Source organism: Adelges cooleyi, unplaced genomic scaffold (assembly GCF_023614345.1).
Source record: "Adelges cooleyi isolate 19-005CV unplaced genomic scaffold, UGA_ACOO_1.1 ACOO_flye_CR_arks_rails_tigmint_CR_PRNA_30, whole genome shotgun sequence".
Classification (NCBI taxonomy): domain Eukaryota; kingdom Metazoa; phylum Arthropoda; class Insecta; order Hemiptera; family Adelgidae; genus Adelges; species Adelges cooleyi.
In genome coordinates this window covers 24,194,036-24,217,348 of record NW_026095971.1, presented here as the reverse complement: position 1 = coordinate 24,217,348, position 23,313 = coordinate 24,194,036, and the positions used below count along the sequence as shown (strand labels likewise).

The following is a 23,313-nucleotide window of genomic DNA, read 5'->3' as shown; positions in this document are numbered from 1 at the left end:
CAGTTGTATGGAAACGCTTCCATAAAGTGCAATAAAAAATAATTACCCTCTATTCCAAGGATAAGATCCATTTCGTCTGAAATTAACAACACATAAATCAATTATATTACATTTAATTTGCTATTCTATTACAAACAGTAAGACGAATTGCAAGGTAGAAAAATCATGTGTATTAATTATTCGGAAAAAATATACTCCAATATATATTCATTACGATAAAAGTTTCTTTGGAATATTTAATAGGAATGAAATATTGGAAATATTTTTTTAAAATTAAAAAAAAATAATTGTTACCCGGTACAGCGATCAAAAAATTAATTTTGCCTGAAATTAACTTTATATAAATTAATGATATTGAATTGGATTTGCTATAATAAATTATTACATTGTATAATTATAAATTAAAAGACGAGGTCAAGTTAGAAACAAATTATATTATATAGACTAGGTAGTCCTTATGAAATGTAAACTGCATCAATTCAGTAGTTTAGAGGATAAGAATAAAATATATTTATCTGACGAGGTTGATTGATCTAACACCAGTATTTTTTCATAAAGCCTTTATTTAGATTTTGGTGAAAAATATAATAATTATGACACTTATCAATATCGCATAAAGATAAACTTGACATGCATATTTTTATATTATTTTCAAATATTTTTTGCTACTCTTGTCTTTTTGTTTTTTATTAATAATGTACTTATGATTACGGAAATCTTGGTAGTTAAGATCATCATTGATATCATCAACCAAATTCTCAATTAGATACTCCAATGCATCTAGAATAAACAAATGAAGATTTTTGCTATACTAAAATATTAAAATTAAATTTAACTAGGTACCATTCAAATGTTAAGAATAATTTTAAACCTGGCTATTTCTCCGTCGATAAGATTATTAGAAATCGCTAATTTATATATTATATTTCTGTTCAGGCGTTAACTCGGCAGTCGCCACTCCACACCACCCGCAGTGCCCATCAACACCGACCGTACCGTATCACCACTACTACTACTACTACTATCACTGCACTACCGTCTACCGTACAGCATTTTTGCTGATACATCACCGTTTGTTGTTCTTTTTTTTTGCTTTTCGTGAACTGGACCGTTTTTGCCTTTGAATTCGCTTATTCGACCGTTTTGAATTGTACGGACAATCTGCGATACCTATCGACCGACCTATCGACCGACCAGCCTGCCGCACCTGGACTTGTACCATTGTAAATATACCTATTTGTTTTGCATTCTCTTATTATATTGTATTAGTTGTTTAAGTAATAAACTTACTAGCTGTAAAATTTAGCAAGCTGGCCAGTGTGTAAGATATTATTGTATATAGTTGTTTTCTGAATAGTAGTTGTTTGTTCTAATAATTTGGTTCTGTGTTATTTGTTGTTTAACCCCCCCCCCCCTTATACAGTCCATTATATATATATATTTACGGTACAATTGCTATGTACACTGTTCTACATATCCGTTCCACTTTTCTTAACTATTGATAAAAACTATAATTTTAAATTTACTGATGACTTGACTATTAGGTACATACTTCAAAGCGTCTATTATATTAGTGCATTATTTTAAATATAATATCTTACTTGCTTCAGTTCCATCGTCTAAAGTTAAATCATTCTTTTCATAAGCTTTTTTCATGACTTCAGCTGTGTTACATAATTTTAAAAATATGCATAAAAACAGTGGATTTTAAAAACTTAAAAAAAATTTATTTATAAAATGAAATTCTTATACTGACTTGTAACGAAAACAAAATCCGAATACATCGCTGTAAAAAAGTGAAATATTAAATTTCAAATTTTAACTACCTTAAGTTGATAAATGTGAAAATAAAATAATTACCATAATCTGTTGACAAAATATCTACGAAGAAAAAAGATATTAAAACACAGAAGACGTTCATTTTTTTCTACGAAAAACAAATAACAAATAAAAAAGATTTTGTATTAAACACGGTTGCCTCTGGTTTAGATATGAGAAGGTTATGGTTTTACGAGACAGTTTTAAGATGATAAATAAATAAATAATAAATATATATATATACTAGCTGCCCGTATACCCTGCTTCATCAACATGGTATAACTGGCATAATTTGTCGAAAATCACCAGACAATAAATTAAATCTCCACCGAAGAGCTGTCCATTTCCAATCTAATCTTGTAGTGTACAATCAAGCGCTTCCAATGTTTTTTTTTGTGAGCCATTGTGCATTCGTCCCATATGATAAGTTCACATGTTTGGAGAACTTTGCCAATTCCGGAATTTTTAGTGATATTATATGTTGGCATCTCAGTTGTTTGCAAATTTAATTGCAATTTCAGTGCTGAATGCGCTATTCGACCTCCATCCAAAAGTGTTGCAGCAATTCCAGATGATGCAATTTCCAGTGCAATTTTATTCCGTGATCGAATGTTTGCCAAAATTAGTGAAATGAGAAAAGTTTTGCCTTTTCCTTCGGGCGCATCTATGAAATACAATCCACCGCTTTGATTTGTAATTGCTTGCATTATTATGTCATATACAATACTTTGTTCTGGAACTGATTTCGGGAAATTCATTTCAACAATTAATGTACTCAAATCATTGACATCAAAGTGTGTTGCAAGGTGCAAATCACGATCATAAGCGTCATTTGCAGATTGATTCGGTGCACACATTCTTAACTGCACCAGTCCTTTGTTAGCGATTGCTTAACATGTATTCTCAATCGAAACAAAAGCTTCATTTTACATGTTTAGTGTGAATTGCATGTCCGGATTGTGGTTCGTTAACCGCAAACGATGTAGGATATCTTAACTCATGTGTAATAGAAGAAAAGCACGGGGAAGCGGCGGTGAATGGATATTTTAAATAAGTATGAAAACGGCTCTTAATCGGGGTGTGCATGTGTGTATGTTTACTACAAGGGCTCACTTCCTGCCTCTAGACTTACTATTACACAGTGTTATAATATTGTATACAGTACATACCTTGTCGTGGAGTCACTCGAAGCTCTATGACCTTGTCGATATTCCTTGAGTATGTGATCTTGATATGTCGAAATGAACGTTGTTTTAACACGAATGTTTTCATTCATAAAATATATTTCAGACACTGGTGTTTTAACGTTATCTTACGACCATCTATCTCTCGTTAAAGTGTAATTCAGTACACGGTCTACCAATGGTTTTATAATAATCAATGCGCTTGTCAGAAATAACAACGTCTACTGAGTTATTATAAGCCGACTACATTCCTTGCTGACCAAAAATAGTCACATGGGTGTAATAGGATTGTTCGACCGCTAGAATTAATGACCTTTAACGACACTTTTAAGAGGTATAGGTATAGGTATATGTATGAACGAAAGAACAACAGTGTTTTTATTGCTTAATAATGACACGTGTGTGATAAGAAACTCGTACGGTTTTAAGTAATTGAATTGTAATGAATATAGTATTTTTATATATATATCGCTACGGACTCGGCGTATGTATGTGTAAGGAAAATAAGGAAGGATTATGTTATTGGTGGCCGCGGCGGACTGATAACAGCTACCCGACTTTGGCGTCCACACAATAAGGAAAGGAAAGATATTGGTGGCCGCGGCGGACTGATAATAGCTACCCGACTTTGGCGTCCACACAATAAGGAAAGAAAGGATATTGGTGGCCGCGGCGGACTGATAACAGCTACCCGACTTTGGCGTCCACACAATAAGGAGAGGAAGGTTGTATGAGAGATGTGAGAGAGCAACTGCGCTTCGCTGCGCTGTAGGCTGGGTTAAATAGTGCGTTTTTGTGTTGGTTAAGTTCGTCTCGGTTAAGTTCGTGTCGAGTCGTGTGTCCGACCACTTCTATAATGAACTTATTGTTATGTAAATGTTACGCCTGTAATGAGTATGTACGCTATCTATTAGAGTATTTTAAGTTTATTGAAATTATTCAAAGAGGTTCTATATCACACTACGCGCGTTGTATATTGAATAATAATAACATGATAGTTCTATAAAAATGTCACATATAGTATAAATTTGAATATATAATATGTTATTACAAAATGATAGTTTAATAAATATAGTTAAAACTTAAACATATGCTTTATGTTACTACAAAGTGCGGGCTAATTTTTTTTATGTTACGCCCTCGTAACATGATAAGGTGTGTAATAATGGATAAAATAATAATAGTAATTATGATAATAATAATGGTTAGTTATCTTAAACTATGAGAATATAATGAAATGTGATACATGTTGTTTCCCCTTTTTTTATTATGAATATATTATATTTTTGTCTGAAAAATTTAGGTGTGTGTATTATTGTGATAACGTGTGATCATGTTTTTGCTTAGTTCCTTTTCTTGTGATTTCGTGGTCTTTTATAACCCATACGTTTGAGTCTACGCTTGTTCTTTATGGCTTTATAGTTTATTAACTCAATGGACTCACCTGATGCTGAGTTGGGTGATAATGTTGTGATTTTAGAAGTTTGAGATGATTGATTATTGCTCCCATCCATGTCATGTCGTAAAAGTATTGGTAGTATTGTTTGAAGTCGTAATTCTTTCTCATGTCGAATACGAATAAGAGACATATGTTTCTGATTGAAATTGAATGGTGTTTCCATAGTGATATGTTTGGTCATTTCGAGAACAAATGCTCCGCAGTCATACCCGTTTTCTTGATAAGGAGAGTTACCTTGAACGACTGTCCAATTAATTGGGTCAATGTTCATAAGATCTGTGTATTGTTTCAACATGGTTGCAATGGTATTGGTTACTTGCGGAAAATATGTGTATAAGCTATCATACTGTGTTATAGTATGTGATGGGATATGTACTGTGTTTAGAATCCAATGGCAACCGCACACAATTGTTGGTAAAAACAAATATTGTTTAGAAAATATGTTGTGTTCGATTAAACCTTTCTTAACGTATTCAAAATCATGTGTCAGGAGTTGATTTGTGAAATCCGTATTAAATGCAAAAACGTTTGACTTGGTATAATTCACGAGAAGTCTCATGTAGTCATCAATAATGAAGTTCGAATACCAAGCGTTTCTCTTAGAGAATGTTGACATGACCGTAAGATTGGTTGAACTACGGAAGTCAAACGCGTGAACCGTTGCAAAGGTCAAACGAATTACTGTTCGTAATAGGATTTCAGTATTGTATTGTTGGGGTGACAATAGTGTGGTCATCCCTTCTATTACCAGGCTGTATTGAGAATTTGACAATCCGGTTTGGTTTGCGTGTTTCCGTATAGATGTGGGCGGTCCGATGATCGGTTGCCAATGACTGTATGTAATGGAATCGATCCTATTGTTGTACACATTGATAGATTGTAGATAAAGAAGGGTCGATTATGTGTAAGCATAGGTGTGTATGTTTGTTTACAAATTAGTGTTGTGTTTTTTATACAATAAATGGTTTTAGTGAAAATGAGGCATGTATCGATTTTATATATGTAATGATTCATTATATATATATATATGTTTAAGTTGTATATAATGTGATAATGACTTATGTGCTAGGTTATATTGAAATACAAATGTTTTAGACACATTATAATAACAATTATGACATGATTACATTTGATAATAATATTATTAGTTTTAATAATTGGAAATATATGAGATTGTATATAATAAAAAGGTTTTTTTTTTTTTTTATACTTTTATATTTTATGTTTTTTTACATAAATCAATGATTATAATAAATAATTTAGAGAATATTTTTAGTTAAGTGATATTTATTAAGATCTAATATTTAAATGCTAAATACATGATTTATGATTGTATTAATTATATAATCTTTTTTGTTTTTTTATAAATTATATATATTTTTTGTTTTAAAATTGTGTTAGTGAATTATATTATGCTTAGCAATAAGCCTTATTCTATATTAGTATATATTATTGTATATGTGATATATATATATAGTATAAAAGCGTTGATTATTGCATATTTATTGATGCATTTGTTATATAAAATTATGAACAAAGTGGTCATAGTGGTGTCGAAATATTAACTATGGAATAAATGTCATCACATTGTGTGATTGAAATAGAAATGTATGTGTTAATTTAACTAATGTATTTTTTGTTTCTTAAAAATATAGTTTTTTGTAAATAAGTTTTGAAATATTTTAGAAAACTTTAAATTTGTTTTTTTTTATTACTTAGATTAGATCTAATATAACTAAGGATGATTTTATTGAGTAGATATACTCGTGTATGCTTAATGATAATATGTATAAAAGAATTTTTGTTGTATATATGTTTTTATTACGTTATTCTAGATTTAAGAAAAGTTGATCAAATTTGTATTTTGTGTCATTAAAGTTATATGATAATTATAAGAAAATTGTATAGTGTAATTTATTCTTGGCTTAAGTGAATTTTATTGTGATGGGCAATTTTATTGAAATGATTTAGTTTTGTTTAATATAAGTGGTAATTTATCTTAATAAAGTATTTATATTCTTGTTAATTTGTGTTATCTATCTCCCTTTTAGATGATTTATGTATCAAAATTGTGTTTTAATTTTGCTGTAACGCATTTGACTCAATGCATAACATTAAAAGTAGTTTTATAATCTATTGTGAATATATTAATTATATGTGTAATGTATGAGTTGTATGAAAAATATCATACTTTTATACCAAATTAGAATTTTTTATATATTTTTCCCAGTATGTATGTTTTGTCTGATCTTAGCGTTATGCAATTGGTCCTACTTGGCATCATTTATGTATTTTTTGTGGCCTGTGTGTATTTTTATTATTTGTGTAATAGAGTATTTATCAGCATATTATTTATATGTTTAGACTTTATATATGATATCTATATTATTGATATCTCATTTATGTATGTTTATATTTGTATTGTAAATAAATGATCAATAGCATTTCTTGTATCATTATTCAATATATTTTATTGTTTGTTTGGCTTTCTTATTATGTATGTAGCCTATATTGGCATTCTTTATGAAAATAGCCTGTGTTTTTAAACATTTTTTTTTTTTTTTATTATATATTTGGTATTTGGCCTGTATTATTTATGTAATATTTATTAGCATATTTTATGCATATATTTTTTAATATTATCATTATTAATATCACTTATTGTACAAGGATTATTAATATTATTCTTATGTAAATTAACTTTGCGATATAATGCTTATATTAATTATTGGTAGTATATTTAATGATGTAATTAGTATTGATGCTATATCCCGACATTTTGTCGGTAATAATATTTTGTGCGATGTTATTTTTCTATGTTTGAAACCTTAAATTAAGAAAATCCTATGGGTCGCAATTTTATTAGCATTATTAGGTTATAAGGACATTTCCCGTTTGCATTTGCTATTAGGTATCTCGGTTTGTAATTAGAAAAGTGTTTTAATACTGGTATTAAAGTAATGATAGTTTTTGATTTGGTATTTTATGATAAATTTCAGTTTTATATTTATGGTTCATTAAGTATACTAATATGATCTTTTATTTCGGCCTGAAGCCTCGCTTGAGCGTATTAAAGTGATATTTAAAAAAAAATTAGGTGTGAATTGTAGTTGATTTCGTGTAATACAGTAATATTGTGTATAAGGATTGTTTGCAAAAATTCGATAATTGTTTATGGGATATGTGGAAATATTGTGAATGTTAGGAAATTATACTATTTGTTATTTTACGCATTATTTGTTGTGAAATAATTGTAATGGATTTGTTTACTGCATTATTGAAATTATAAAAGGGTGATACTTTTATACTAAATTTGATTTTGTTATATTATTGTTTTTATAATATTTGTTATAAAGATTCATAATGTTTTACGATTTGCTTGGCGAATATTATTATTATGTTGTTTAATGAAAACCTATTCTTGTTAAGTTCATTGCTATATTTATATAATTTTATCGGTTTCAATATTATATATTTGGCTTATACAAAAGCGTTATTTATTTATTAATGCTCTATTTATTAGCATTAATATTATTTTCATTATTATATGTTAGGCCTATGTGTATTGCCCTTTATATATATATATATTTTTAGCATGTATTATTATATGAGTGGCCTTTATTTTATAGGTGTTATGTATATTATTGTTATTATTATAAAAATGAACTATGTTAGAACAATATTATTTTTGTATTCAAAATTTAAGTTGGTATGATGCAGTGGTTATAATGTTAAAGTTATCTACATCTATAATAAGATAGTATATAGATCTATAGTATGATATTCACCAAGATATATAAAAAATAAAATCGAAATTAAGTATTTGTGTATTAAAAGAGTTACATTTCCTCAGTGTATTGACAAAGCTGAAATTATTAAGTGTTTATGTTTGTGAAAATTTGGATATGTTACAAAAAAACATATGTAGGTATATATATTTATTAAATATTTAAGTTTGTAAGCAAATTAGGCATTTTTGAGAGTTTTGTAATGAAAAATTTAACGATATTTTTAAAAGTTTTATGTCTGGTTTACAAAGAGAAGTTTTGTCACCCCTGTTAAGTGTTCTACAGAAAAATCGGTCGGGGCTCAATTACCCGTGTATTGCCGTGTTAATCTCGGTTAGATCATTTAATGACCTGGTTGGCGTCACTGTAATTCTGTCATAACAGTATTCAAGGGTGCCTTCTAATTGACTTAAGTTGTTTCGTTCATAAGTACTATATGTATGTTTAGATTCCATTTAAAACGTTTTATCGGATGTTAGTTATATATTAGTGTAGTATGTATACTCTATATTATAGTTGTAATATTTTCAAAAATGGTTTTTGAATTGTAGAATGAAAAAGAAAACTTCTAGTTATATCAGTTAACAGAATTTTATGACAATATTTGATTATTTTTTTAATTTTAATGTCAGTATTTTTAAGAGTTCATATGTTTATTTAATATATAATTTACTTAATGTTTTATATTTATATTTCTTGTAATTTTACCAAGTTTTTGTAGTTGTGAAAAAATTGGGCAGCGGTTTTTCTCGGGCGAAGCCAAAAATTTTGTGATTTGTGGAATAAAAGCTTTTTACGTTGGGCGCCATTTTGTAATAGAAGAAAAGCACGGGGAAGCGGCGGTGAAAGGATATATTAAATAAGTATGTAAACGTCTCTTAATCGGGGTGTGCATGTGTGTATGTTTACTATAAGGGCTCACTTCCTGCCTCTAGACTTACTATTACACAGTGTTATAATATTGTATACAGTACATACCTTGTCGTGGAGTCACTCGAAGCTCTATGACCTTGTCGATTTTCCTTGAGTATGTGATCTTGATATGCCGAAATGAACGTTGTTTTAACACGAATGTTTTCATTCAAAAAATATTTCAGACACTGGTGTTTTAACGTTATCTTACGACCATCTGTTTCTCGTTAAAGTGTAATTCAGTACACGGTCTACCAATGGTTTTATGATAATCAATGCGCTTGTCAGAAATAACAACGTCTACTGAGTTATTATAAACCGACTACATTCCTCGCTGACCAAAAATAGTCACATGGGAGTAATAGGATTGTTCGACCGCTAGAATTAATGACCTTTAACGACACTTTTAAGAGGTATAGGTATAGGTATATGTATGAACGAAAGAACAACAGTGTTTTTATTGCTTAATAATGACACGTGTGTGATAAGAAACTCGTACGGTTTAAAGCATTTAAGTAATTGAATTGTAATGAATATAGTATTTTTATATATCGCTACGGACTCGGCGTATGTATGTGTAAGGATAATAAGGAAGGATTATGTTATTGGTGGCCGCGGCGGACTGATAACAGCTACCCGACTTTGGCGTCCACACAATAAGGAAAGAAAGGATATTGGTGGCCGCGGCGGACTGATAACAGCTACCCGACTTTGGCGTCCACACAATAAGGAAAGAAAGGATATTGGTGGCCGCGGCGGACTGATAACAGCTACCCGACTTTGGCGTCCACACAATAAGGAAAGGAAAGATATTGGTGGCCGCGGCGGACTGATAACAGCTACCCGACTTTGGCGTCCACACAATAAGGAGAGGAAGGTTGTATGAGAGATGTGAGAGAGCAACTGCGCTTCGCTGCGCTGTAGGCTGGGTTAAATAGTGCGTTTTTGTGTTGGTTAAGTTCGTCTCGGTTAAGTTCGTGTCGAGTCGTGTGTCCGACCACTTCTATAATGAACTTATTGTTATGTAAATGTTACGCCTGTAATGAGTATGTACGCTATCTATTAGAGTATTTTAAGTTTATTGAAATTATTCAAAGAGGTTCTATATCACACTACGCGCGTTGTATATTGAATAATAATAACATGATAGTTCTATAAAAATGTCACATATAGTATAAATTTGAATATATAATATGTTATTACAAAATGATAGTTTAATAAATATAGTTAAAACTTAAACATATGCTTTATGTTACTACATCTTACTTGCTTCAGATCCATTTTCTAAAGTTAAATCATTTTTTTCAGAAGCAAGCTTCATGTAATGAGCTATGTTACATACATTTTAAAAATTTGTATAAAAACAGTGGATTTCAAAAACATTTATTTATAAAATGAAATTATTACTGACTTGTAACGTAAACAAAATCCAAATACATAACGAGACAGTTTTAGGATGATAAATAAATTAACAAATAAATAAATAAATATATATACTAGCTGCCCGTGTACCCTGCTTCGTACGGGTTAAGAAATACAATTGGAACATAGTACTCACAAGTTATACAAATTATTAGTTTATTATTAGTTATTATTATGATTATATTTTATTATCAAACTCCAACTCCATCACCATCTCTATTCCTATCCCCATCCCTATGGAAAAAATGGTGCACGTGTTAATGCCCGACTGGTTTGCTGTCACTATCGTTTTCATCAACAATAGTTTTGTTTTCGAGATTTATGTACAGGACTCTGTGTTGTCCTGATTCTTTGGGCTATGTTTTGAAATGTTACAGTCAAGGTGGTAATCTATCGAAGACTAAAATGGTAACTATAAAATTTGATATGTAAAACCATTTCTTTTTGGCCAGAAACTATGAATAAATATGATCAGCTGTCAACCGTCCATATGTCAGCTGATTAGCTATCAGCTGTGATATTTGTTCAAATTGCGCCATCTATTGGAATAAACTTTCACTAAAATCTTAATCTCTCAAGTTGGACCAAATTGCACACAGTAAAGAATGTATATATATATATACATTTATTACTAGACCCATAATATTTCCTAGATCGTTAAACTGATTTTTTTGTAAGGTACTAATCTAACTTGAATGATACTTTATTTGGACAAAAATACAGCTATTTCACTGATAGACAAAAATAAAAACGATTCTGTTGTCTATTTAAATTGTATTTTAACAATTAACAAAAAAACGAAAAACGAGGATGATGAAAATATTGTTTTTTGTATATAATCCCAAAAAACAGTCATCTTCTAGAAAGTTCTGATAACTTTTTCTTAATTTAAAACGTATATCTAAGAGGTATTACAAACTTTAATTAATTTTAATCGTGTTTTGATTAATAAACACTAATAGTTCTACTAAGAGCTTTACGTTTAGTGAAAAATCCGGAGTTTCATCGACGAACAAAACACATTCAGACGCGGTATCATTTTATTCGAGAGAAGTACGAGGAAGGTCAATTTCAACTACAGTATATTGACATGCAGAACCCTGGTTACAGACATCCTAACTAAACCATTGCCAAAACAACGATTTGAGATGTTACGGTCAGCAATGGGAGTCAGTCAGTTGAAAGAGAAAGTCGACCTATAGAAATTATTTACTGAGGGAGGGTGTTGAAATATTTAATAAATAATTTGTATTATATTCATCATAGAATGTGCTCATTAATATTATAAAACTGCCCTTTTTCACTACACATCCTTTAGTACACTTCAATCCAAATATCGAAAAAAACCAAAATCTATTATAGAATTCTCTCCAAAGCGCATAAAAATGTTATTTTTAGATTAATTTTTTTCAGACTTAAATCCCCAAAACTGCTATCCTTTCTTTGCCTTCTAGAGGAACGAGTTTATAGGAAAAATGTTTTCCTAAAACATTACCCATCAGCTCCTTAAATGGGAGGGGGGAGTTCTAGAAATCTTCAGGCAATTTAAAAACTCTTAGAGCTCCCTGAGAATTTCGTCAGATTAAAAAAGTTATTGAGGGCTACGCCTTTATGATGTCTTTCAAAAGTATAAGAAATTTGAATTTAACAAATCTTTTTTTGCTAAAAATTAAATTTAGGTCGAATAGTATTCACTGTTACATTTGGTTCTGTGTTAAGATAGCAGTTGTTTTTGTGTTCAAGACTCAGCTATACCGTGCAGTGTACACAATCACCCAATGTATTCACTAGATATGCTTAAAAAAACCCCAACAACAAAATACGATGTAGGCATCTTATGCGATCAACTGTATACATAAAAAAATATAAAATACGAACGAAATTCTCAAAATTCCATGCCAGTTGCTTATTTATTTGAGTTATTAGGTCCCACAAGGTACATTTTGTGCTTAATTTATTGTGTTTTATTTGAACGGGTTTCTTTTTAAGATACTTATTCTTAGACTTGAGGCTCTGTATAATAATATATTTAACATTTTTAATTATTGGGTTCTAATGATATCGGAAACATCTCAAATATTTTTTACAACGCAAACCAAAGTTGTTTTTTACTAGAGATATATTTTACCCATCTCTGGTGTTTTTTAGAAATATGAACGGTCTGTTACTATATAAATAACATTGCCATTTGCGTCATACTTTAATAAAACTATTTCTAGGGAGCTTGAATAATATCTGTTAAATAATGTCCTACTTAAGATATGGGATAATATAGAGACACGATAAATTTCTAGCGGAAATTAATAAATAAATAATCGGCCCAACTAAATGATTACAGGAACCAACGTTATTTTTAGATTAATTTTTTAATCTACTTTAGTTATTTTGTTCTTTTTCGTTTTCGTAAGTAAGTATCTATATATTTTAATGTACAATGTCATATAATTAATTCACATATTATTTATATATATATGTATATATATTTCAATTTAAAAGCTTAAAATTTTAGATTTATTACAGTATAAATTATCATAAAGGTTGAATAAAAGTTGTAAGAAAACGTAAAAAAGTGTTTTGATGGAAACGACGGGTTTGAACCTGGTACCGGTCACTTCTGAGTACCGTTCACGCTCAAACGCACTACGCATAATTTTTGCTGACGGGTGAGAAATAAATCTTTTTAAATTGCAAGATTCCCCCCGGAACTACGGACAAGCAATCGACCCCATTTTAACCCCAATTTAATACACTAATCATAATATGCTTCTTGAAGGGAATTAATAAATAAACTGGTTTTTACTTAACACCAAAAATAAATTACATCAAACCATATAAGCCATGTACATATACATAGGTTTATAAAAAACCCAGATATGTGTAATATTCTAGTAATTTAGAGTTGTTTTCGATAGAAAATACACAGGAAACACATTGTAATACGAATATGTCTTGTGCCCTTTCCCTGCCCGCAACTAACTTACTACTACTATTTACTTACTTGTATAATTATAACTAATATATGTGTATAGTAATATTTGTTTATTTACCATATAATTATTTAAGTATCTAAGAAGCTTATTTAAATTTTTTATCCATTTGTTTTCAGTATGGTTAATATTAATATGGACTCTCTCCACTTAAATTGATAATTGTTATTGTCTGCAACACTACTACCAACCGCAAGTTTGGTATATTAAATTATTGTAGTCAATCAGTCTAAACCAATTCCATCAATACATTGTCGAATGTTGAGTCATATTCAATTTTCAGTAAATTCATAGCTGTTATATTCTAAGGTATAATATATAAGATCATCAATTTTCAATAGTTTAGTTAGTTGCTATAAATTCGTCATTCGATAATTATTATTATTATTTTATTTTAGTTACTGTGGAACACTATTGCCGATAACCGTTTTCCATTTAGGCAGTAAGAATAATGAAATAGATCCACAAATTCAAAACAAATATCAGTCAATTATACATTTAGTTATTCAGCTAAAAATGTAATTCATTAAAATAATTTAAAAATACTTTATCATTTTAAAAGTGAAATAACACTTTTAAATTTTAAGTAATTAAACACACATATACTTAACATATCGATATGTATTATATATTTTATTTATTGTTTATTGGTCCTACTTAAGATACGGGATAATATTATTAGGACACGATAAATTCATATCGGAAATAACTAAATTAAGAATCGGCCAAACTAAATTATTACAGGAACAAATGTGAATTAGTTATTTCAGCAACAAATTTATTGTGATCTTTTAATAACCAGATATTTAATTGGACCTACTTTGTATTTAAGGAGGAGTTACTAATTTATTTAAATTATTAGCTCTCACAAGGTACATTTTGTGCCAAATATATTTAGTTATTTGAACGGGTTTCTTTTTAAGAAACTTATTCATCAATGATTTTCTGATTCAAAGATCTGTATAATAATATATTTAATATTTGGTTCTAATAATATAAGGCATATTTGAAATATTAGACAATTTTTTCATACAACGCTAACCAAAATTGTTCTTTGCTAGTGAAATATTTTATCCGCCTCTGGTGTTTATTAGAAACATAGAAAAACTCAAATTCTATAAAAAAAAAACAAAAAGAGTAAGTCTATAAAAAAATTGAAATAGATATTATTTTTCAATTTAAAATATTATGTAGGATTAGTTTTCGTATGCTGCATTGTTCTTATTTTAGTCATAATTAAGCCAATCCAATACCATTGAGGTTGACCAGCGAGACATTTTTTCCACAACTGGCTATACAATATAAATAATATATTCTACACTGTTTTACTTAGCCACTCAGCATTAGAACTAAATTTAGATAATATAATCTATAGCATCCAATCTCTATATAATAACCATTAAGATGAATTATCTATCAGAAATATAAACGATGAACCTGTCAACCAAATTTGCACAATCATTTGATAAAGGTAGAAATACAAGGAAAGGATTTAGAAGCAGTAATAAATAGTTGGAATAGATTATATGAAAAAAAAGTACAACTTTACTTATTCGGTAATTATTTATTTTTTTGATAGACCTTACATGATACAGAAATAGGCTTATAGCATTACGTACTTACTATACAAAAAATGAATTATGTGAAATATGTTATTGAAAAAATCCTAAGACGGTTGTTTTCCCGTCAGCTTAAATATATGTATAATATTTTAAAATTTCTGGTTTTATAGTGTATATAGTGATAATAATATGATGAACTATAATATATTATGTAAAGAACAGAATAAGGATGCTAGTGTTTTTTCTGAAATTGAGTTAGTATGTGGGTGCAGTTTGTGGACGTCCGTGTTGTAAGAAATACTCGAGTGTATTTTCAAGGCCATATGAGCTAAAAACTGACCATGTAGCACCGATTTTCCTGAATGTCATTTCGGTAGCAGAACAACTTGTTATGATACATGTACGGCTAGGCGAGTCAATGTTAACTTCGCTTATGTATGATTCTGGACTTAGTGTACTCCAGTATATTCCGAGCAAACGACAATTGGGTAACGATATAACATCCTGTACTGATCCTGATTAAAAATTTGAAACATTTCTTTTTTAATTTGCTAATAATAGCTTACTAGATACTACTTATCCTTATGGTACAAAAAACTATTTTATTAGGTTATACGAAGTCATAAAAAATTATACAATAGGCATGGTGTCGTATTGAACTTCCATGATATTTGTATTACATGAAAGTACGTATTAGTAATTATAATTTATTTAGTTAATTGTTAAAATCTCAAATTATTTGTATCCTTGTCCTATCAAATAACTTAAATATATAAAAATATATTAATAGCGTTCAAAAACCATACAACTCCATAATAATATTTACCTAGCATACGACGTCTGATTATACTTTTTAAAGACCAAGCAACAAAGTCTCTTCTCATGTTTGCAAGGTTTTCCAATTTTTCCTCAACTATGACAATAATTATTAAAAGACCGTGTTGAGGAGACATAATTAAGATAAATAATATATTATTCGCATAATTGTGATACAACTAATATTTTGTACAACCATATATTATTGTTGAACCTCCTACTTTTTCTATAATTCAAATCCCGAATAATTTATTACACATTAACACTGTAGTCTCACTTTCTGCCCCTCTTTCTTCAACAAAAAGTTGAATTTATTACAATTCTTTTTTGACACAAAAAATATAATAAATAAAATTAAGCAAAGATCAACTCTAAAACAATTTTTAAAGGCTATTTATGAATATCAGACCAATCGTACATACCACCGAAATAATCTCCTGGCATATCAATTCCTGTAACAAACACATCAAACATCTAATTATTCTGCTGTTAATAAGTCCCGGTTTATATATTTTATACATAACATCCACTAGGTCAATTAGATCAATATTAATTAATGCGCAGTATTATTGTATAAATGTAAATTTATATTGTATAACGATTTTTAAACAAACGGTTTAAATTTTATTTCTAATGATTTTTTAAAATCTTAAACATAAAACATATATAGTTTTTTTTTTTATTTAAAAATACATTCTTTTTTATATTTACCTAATTTACTCTCTATGTCTTGAATCATTTTGTCGAATAAATCATCATAGACTTCTAAAATTTAAAACAAAATACATTTTAATGTACCCCCATATATTTTATTATTGAGACCGATATATCATATTGGTATTTGTCAATAGGACATATTATTATTCTCAAAGTAATTATAAATAATAAATATGCAATAAGTATAATAAATATAAAATATATGAAAAAAGGATTTTATTTTGCATTAGGTGAACTGGAAGTTCAGAAATTAATACAAAAATCTCGTGTGCATAAAGAATATTAAAAAACTGTTTGGAAACGCTTCCTTAAAGTGCAATGAAATGTATTACCTGTTCTTCTCATGAGAATTTGTGGATGATCTGAAATTAACAACACAAAAATTAATGTAATTGCATTGAATTTTCTATTCTATTATAAACAGGATGATGAATTTCAAGGAAGAAAAAACATGTGTGCTAGTAATTTGGAATAAGTACGTTTCACTGTATATTCAATTAGTGTCTCTTTGGCGAATTCAATAGGAATGAAATATTAGAAATAATTTTATCAAATTTAACAAAATCTATTACCCGGTACAGTTGTCAAAAAATTAATATGGCCTGAAATGTTAATTAATAAATAATATTGAATTGAATTTGCTATAGTGAATTAGTAGTTATAACATTATTTATATATAAATTATAAGGCAAAAGTCAAAGTAGAAAAACTATATTATATAGACTAGTTGATGTATTTTATGCGATGAGAATAAAATATATTAATCAAACGAGGTTGATAGAGCTTACATCAGTATTTTTCATAAAGCTTCTATTCAAAATTCGGTAAAAAATATAATAATTATAAAACTAATCAGTTGCATAAAGTGAACATGAGATGAAGTTTTTATATAATTTTCAAATATATTTTTCTACTGTTATCTTGATATTTTTTATTATTATTATAACTATGATTACGGAAATTTTGGTAGGTCAGGTCATTATTGACATTATCAACCATTGTCTCTATTAGATACTCCAATCCATCTAGAATAAACAAATGAAGATTTATGCTATACAAAAATATTAAAATTAAATCAAATACAAAGCTTTTTTATATATTAGCATATTATTTAAAATATTACATCTTACTTGCTTCAGATCTACCTCCTATAGTTAAATCATTCTTTTCATAAGCAAGTTTGATGCCAATAGCTGTGACACAATTTTAAAAATATGTATAAAAACAGTAAATTTTAAAAACTTAGAAAACATTTGTTTTAAAAATAAAAATGTTACTGACTTGTAATGTGAACTAATTCCATATAACGATCTGTAAAAAAGTGTAATATTGATTTTTTTCAAATTTAACTTCTTTAAGTTTATAACTGTGATAATAAAATAATTACCATAAGGTGCCAAAACTTCCATAAAGAATAAAGATATTAATAAACAGTAGAGTTTCATTTTTATCTGCGAATAATAATAAAAAAAAACACATATATTAGTCACAGTTACCTCCGGTTTAGAGATGAAAAGGTTATAATTTTGCGAGGCCGTTTTAATGGGTTATGAATACATATATATGTATTAACACTTTTCTACCTGGCCCACAATATTTCCAAAACCACTAACTGATTTTTTTGTATAGAAGATAGAAATCAAACTAGAAAAGTTGATTATTTGGCCAAATATACAGTAATTTCACTACACTGAGGATTGACAGAAATAAAAATGATTCTCTTGACTATTTAAATTGCATAGTATAAAACTTAGGTTACACTATTCAAAATTGAAATTAGGGGAACAAGCCCCGCTCGTAATTAGTTTGGAAGTTACAGACTTTTAAAGTTGGAATCATGTTGACGAGGAATCCGATCATAATCGAGGACGAAGTACCCGGCGGGCGCGGGTAGACGTGCGGTGCCGGGCGAGCGCGTATGTCGATTAATAAACAGAAGAGTTTCATTTTTATCTGCGAATAATAATAAATAAAAAAACATTATATATTAGTCACAGTTACCTCCGGCTTAGAGATGAGAAGGTTATAGTTTTTCGGGGCCATTTTAATGGGATTGATACATATATATGTATTAATATTTGTCTACTTGACCCACAATATTTTCTTAACCGCTAACTGATTTTTTTGTAAAGAAGATAGAAATCAAACTAGAAAAGTTAATTTTTTGATCAAAATTACAGTAATTTCACTATACTGAGGATTGATAAAAGTAAAAATAAGTCTGTTGACTATTTGAATCGCATAGTATAAAACTTAGGTTACACTATTCAAACTAGAAATTAGGGGAACAAATCTACTTTACCGGACACCCTTTATTTTTTAATCGATAGTATTTTGCATGTTGATAACGAATATGTAAACATTTTGCCCCGCTCCATACCGGCCTTTTTCCACTGTTAAGTTTTTATACTGGATAATAAAGCCAACAAAGCATAGTTAAAGTTCTTATCTTTCAAACAATTTATAATTTAAATTCCTGTGTGCATTACAGACTTCATACCATTGGAAATACATAAGTACTATTTTGAGTGAAAATGCACCTTGTGCTTAATGGACTTGTGCTCTCGCAACACAAACGAGTGTCATCTAAATCTATTAAGATTTGAATATCTACGATATTACAGTGTAGACATTAGTGCTATGTTAAAATTAGATCACTTGGTCTTCTGTTGAGTTTGATCATGTGTACACTATAATTATTAAAACACACTTTATTCTTTAAAGGCACTGCTAATATAGTATTAAACTAATATGCGTAAGAGCTGTGTAAAGCTAGACATTTTTTTTTAGAGTTGTATTTAATTATTTATCAATTAGCATAAATTAATTTTAAGTAAATGTGTAAAATGTATTGTTTTAGTTAAATCTTGACATTTGAATATAAAAAGACAATTTAGGTAGGATTAACTCTAGGTGTATTCAAAGTATTCATTCTGACTATGATAATGCAAATATTGGACCCCTATAGTGGTTATTTGTAGGTTTTTGTGTTGCAATTGAGTCCTAAGGTAACTAATTCTAATTAGAACATTAAAATTACAATCACTCGACTTATTTAAAAGGGCGTCACACCACCCATTTTCAAGGAGTAAAGTATAGGCAATTTTTTAAAAAATATTAATTTAAAGGGTAAACTGTGATGAGTAATTATTAGTTCAATAACTAGGACTCTATTTTGATAGTTAATTTATTTTTCAGACTATCACAGCATCCTTGAAAGCGATTTAAAAATGTTTTTTCATCACTACATGTTTAAGCAGACTGAAAACAACTCGCTTAATTTTGGTTTTAGAGTAAAAACACCCATTATAAAATTAAAAGAAAATAATTTTCCATAGGGCCCCACGGTGCGTTTTTTTCATTATTAAAAGTAGTTGCGTTTTGTTTATCGAACGAGTAACACACATGTTCCGCTTTCGAGTGCCGAAGTCGCGCGTTGTGTTTAAAAAATATTGTACGTATTGTCTAAATAATATTGTATAATAATATTTAACACGCGAAGAAGCTGCTGGTTTTGAGCAGCAGCTAAAAACAAATGCTAACGGTCACATAAAAATCATTTAGATACTGATATCTGCTAGATCAAAAGAGACATTGCCGACCTAGGTCATTCTGCAGTCAAGGTTTCGAATATCGAAATTAAAAAGAAACTTAACCCAAATGAAAAAAACAGCGAATGGAAGTATATAAAACTACCTTTGTTTTTGTGGACCTAGATCCGCAAACAAATAACAAAGATATCTATGAAGTAGACAGTCATTGCCACCACAAAATTATAGTCGAACCTCTAAGAAAATAAAAGAAGTGCCACAAAAAATGGTCAATCAACATGCGAAGATTTTGCATGTTTTTAATTTTAAAATTTCATTTTTGGCGATTACAGAAAAATATTAAAAATAAAAACTGTACAAGTGTATTATGCTAAATTTATATTTTTTACAACTTTGTACTGTTTAAACTTTTTAAGTTATAATGGAAAATCTTAATCATTTTACTGAATATTGTATTTTTGACTTGGGGTAGAAAAAATGAATATTTTTTTTCATCTTGGTTGTATACGCAAGTCTACTTTAGTGAGTTATTATAAAAACGATTTTAAAAACTGCCCTTTTTCTCTACACATCCTTTAGTACAATTCAATCCAAATATCACAAAAAACCAAAATCTATTATAGAGTTCTCTCCAAAATGGGGATTGTGTAATACGATTAAGAATCGATAAAAAAATAACTAGCGATAAAAAGTCCTTATTGCTGATTTTAACACCATTACATTTGACTCATTAGGCTCTTTTTTTAGTTTTACCGAAATTACAATTTGTAGTGTTTAATAGAAATACTTACTTAAATTGTGGAGTTGGTAAGAGGTTCTAGGACAACAATCGGCTTTGTCAGCTATTTAAACTTTATGTTCTACTTGCGAATTATCGATGGGCTTATACTTTGACCAGAAAAAACAGAATTCTAATAGGCTTTTGTAGTGTAACTATGTTCGTTTATTTAAACAAATGGTTAATTTGCTTAGATTCGATGCGGAGCTAAGAAGTTATTGTATTTACAATACCTTAATATTATGTGTTTTTATATTTATTTTATGTCCGTACTCATGATATCACCCAAGCCACTGAACATATTTCTTTGTGTAGAAATTTTATAATACAGAAATCGTTTAAACAGAAAACAATTTTTAAAAAACACCACTTCATCTTCAAAAATCGAGAAACACACCAAAAACAATAACATATTTTTCAACAGAAATCTACAATGCTTATACCTTATTAAAAATAGTCTTTAAAGTTCCAAAATTCTGTGGAATATTCTTTACATAAAGCTACCAATAAACATTGACAAACCAAAAAAAATATCATAAATTCGTCCCTCTTGAAGGCAAAGAAGGGATAGCAGTTTTAGGGATTTAGATTTGAATTTTAGATTTGGATTAGACTAAACTGGTTTAAATGTACTATCTACAGATTAGCATAGAAGCGTTTAGTTAAAAGTTATTTTATTAGATATCATTAATTTAACATTAATTTGAAAACTATGTGATTAATTACATAAAATATATTATCTACTACCAACATACTGAATTTTCTACTAATTGTTTTTTATTTTATCGCTTTTAGATATAAATATTTTTGTAGACATGTGCCTCCGCCCCACTATGCCCCAATCCCACTGTACTGGGGTTATTATTGTTATTTTTCAACATTATCATAAAATTGCATCACATAGAATTTAAATTCATTTAGGTTAAAATTAGAGTTTAAATATTTATATACAACACAATTAAAAAGGTGAATGTTTTTGAGGCCATCGCGTTGATTTTTCTCTAAAATGTCGTCAAACATAAAAGTTAAAACTTTTCAACACAGCCATAAACTAACTTTTTTAATAATTGTGTATTCATTTATGGTTTACTTTCCAAATAACATCAGTATTATTATGCTATTATTGTTAATTGTCGTGGCCATTTCAACACCCAAAACAATTGTTTGAATTTTAAAAATAATATGATACAACAATAAAATCTGAATATAATAAAAAAATCTGAATTTAACTTGTACTATCTAAAAAGTATAGCATCCCCATGCTCTCAGCCTGTGCCTTCATATATTTATGTAAGCTTAGGACCTCAGTGAAAAGTACGCTAAGAGTAGTAATGTGAAAGCGATTGTCTGAATATTCATTTTCCAAAAACAGTAAAATAAATTCCAAGCGCCAAGGTCATGAGTACATAGTATTTAGTTTTACACTGGATCACCTGAACATCTAGTTGCACCGCTGCAAACAAGTAAAATGTGATCATGGTTTCTCAAAACTGAAATATGTTAAACCATACTAAGGAGCACTTCGACACAAGACTTATAAGACAGTCGTAGGGTCATGTTTATCGAGAAAGGGATGTTAAACGGTGTTGACTCGGATGAAATAATCTATAAGGTGGCTAATAAAAGTAAAATGGTATCAACATTGTTATTTTTTTTTAACTAGATGATTTGTATTATTATAATTGTTTACGTTTCTCATACTTAAATTTTCAATTTTTAAGTTTAAGGGCTGTATTATTACGGAGCGAAGCGAGCAAAATTTAGGTGTCCCCTTTAAAATATATTCTTTAAGTACTACCCATCAGCTCCTTAATTGAAAGGGGGGGAGGAATTCTAGGAATCTTCAGGCCATTTAAAAGATCTTAAAGCTCCCTGAGAATTTCGTCAAATTCAAAAATGTTACACAGGGCTATGCCTTTATGATGTCTATCAAAAGTATAAGAAATTTGAATTTAACATATTTTTTTTTTCTAAAAATTAAATTTAGGTCGAATAGTATTCACTGATAATTTTGCTTGTGTGTTATGTTAGCCGTTGTTTTTGTGTTCGAGACTCAGCTATGCCGCGCAGTGTACACAATCGCCCAATGCTATACTTAACAAAAAAACCCAATAACAAAATACGTTGTAGGCATCTCATGCGATCAACTGTATACATAAAAAAAATGTTTTTTTTTTCTGCACTAACGATATCACCCAAACCACTGAACTTATTTCATCGTGTACCAATTTTATAAAACACAAATGACTTAAACAGAAAACAATTTTTTAAAACACCCCCTACCCTTCAAAAACCGAGAAACACACCAAAAATTGTTTA

General features: G+C 29.0%; 1 protein-coding gene across 7 annotated transcripts in view; it reads right to left on the bottom strand.

Moving 5' to 3' along the window:
• LOC126838976 (uncharacterized) overlaps nucleotides 1-21,105 on the bottom strand; it is a 124,140-nt gene extending 103,035 nt beyond the window's left edge. For 5 of the 7 annotated variants that reach the window (XM_050573823.1, XM_050573821.1, XM_050573820.1 and 2 more), the window contains exon 1: nucleotides 21,008-21,105. Coding sequence is in view for 2 of the 7 variants with exons in the window: in XM_050573825.1 (XP_050429782.1) it covers nucleotides 15,388-15,647; nucleotides 15,959-16,045; nucleotides 16,371-16,400; nucleotides 16,660-16,713; nucleotides 16,998-17,027; nucleotides 17,238-17,267; nucleotides 17,622-17,690; nucleotides 17,796-17,858; nucleotides 17,947-17,976; nucleotides 18,053-18,074 (675 nt within the window). In the remaining 5 variants the exon portion in view is untranslated. Of the gene's footprint in view, nucleotides 1-15,261; nucleotides 15,648-15,958; nucleotides 16,046-16,370; nucleotides 16,401-16,659; nucleotides 16,714-16,997; nucleotides 17,028-17,237; nucleotides 17,268-17,621; nucleotides 17,691-17,795; nucleotides 17,859-17,946; nucleotides 17,977-18,052; nucleotides 18,092-21,007 lie in introns of those variants that run through there. The other 2 variants (XM_050573825.1, XM_050573824.1) reach the window with 2 other exon arrangements.
• Between the last annotated feature and the right edge of the window lie 2,208 nt (nucleotides 21,106-23,313).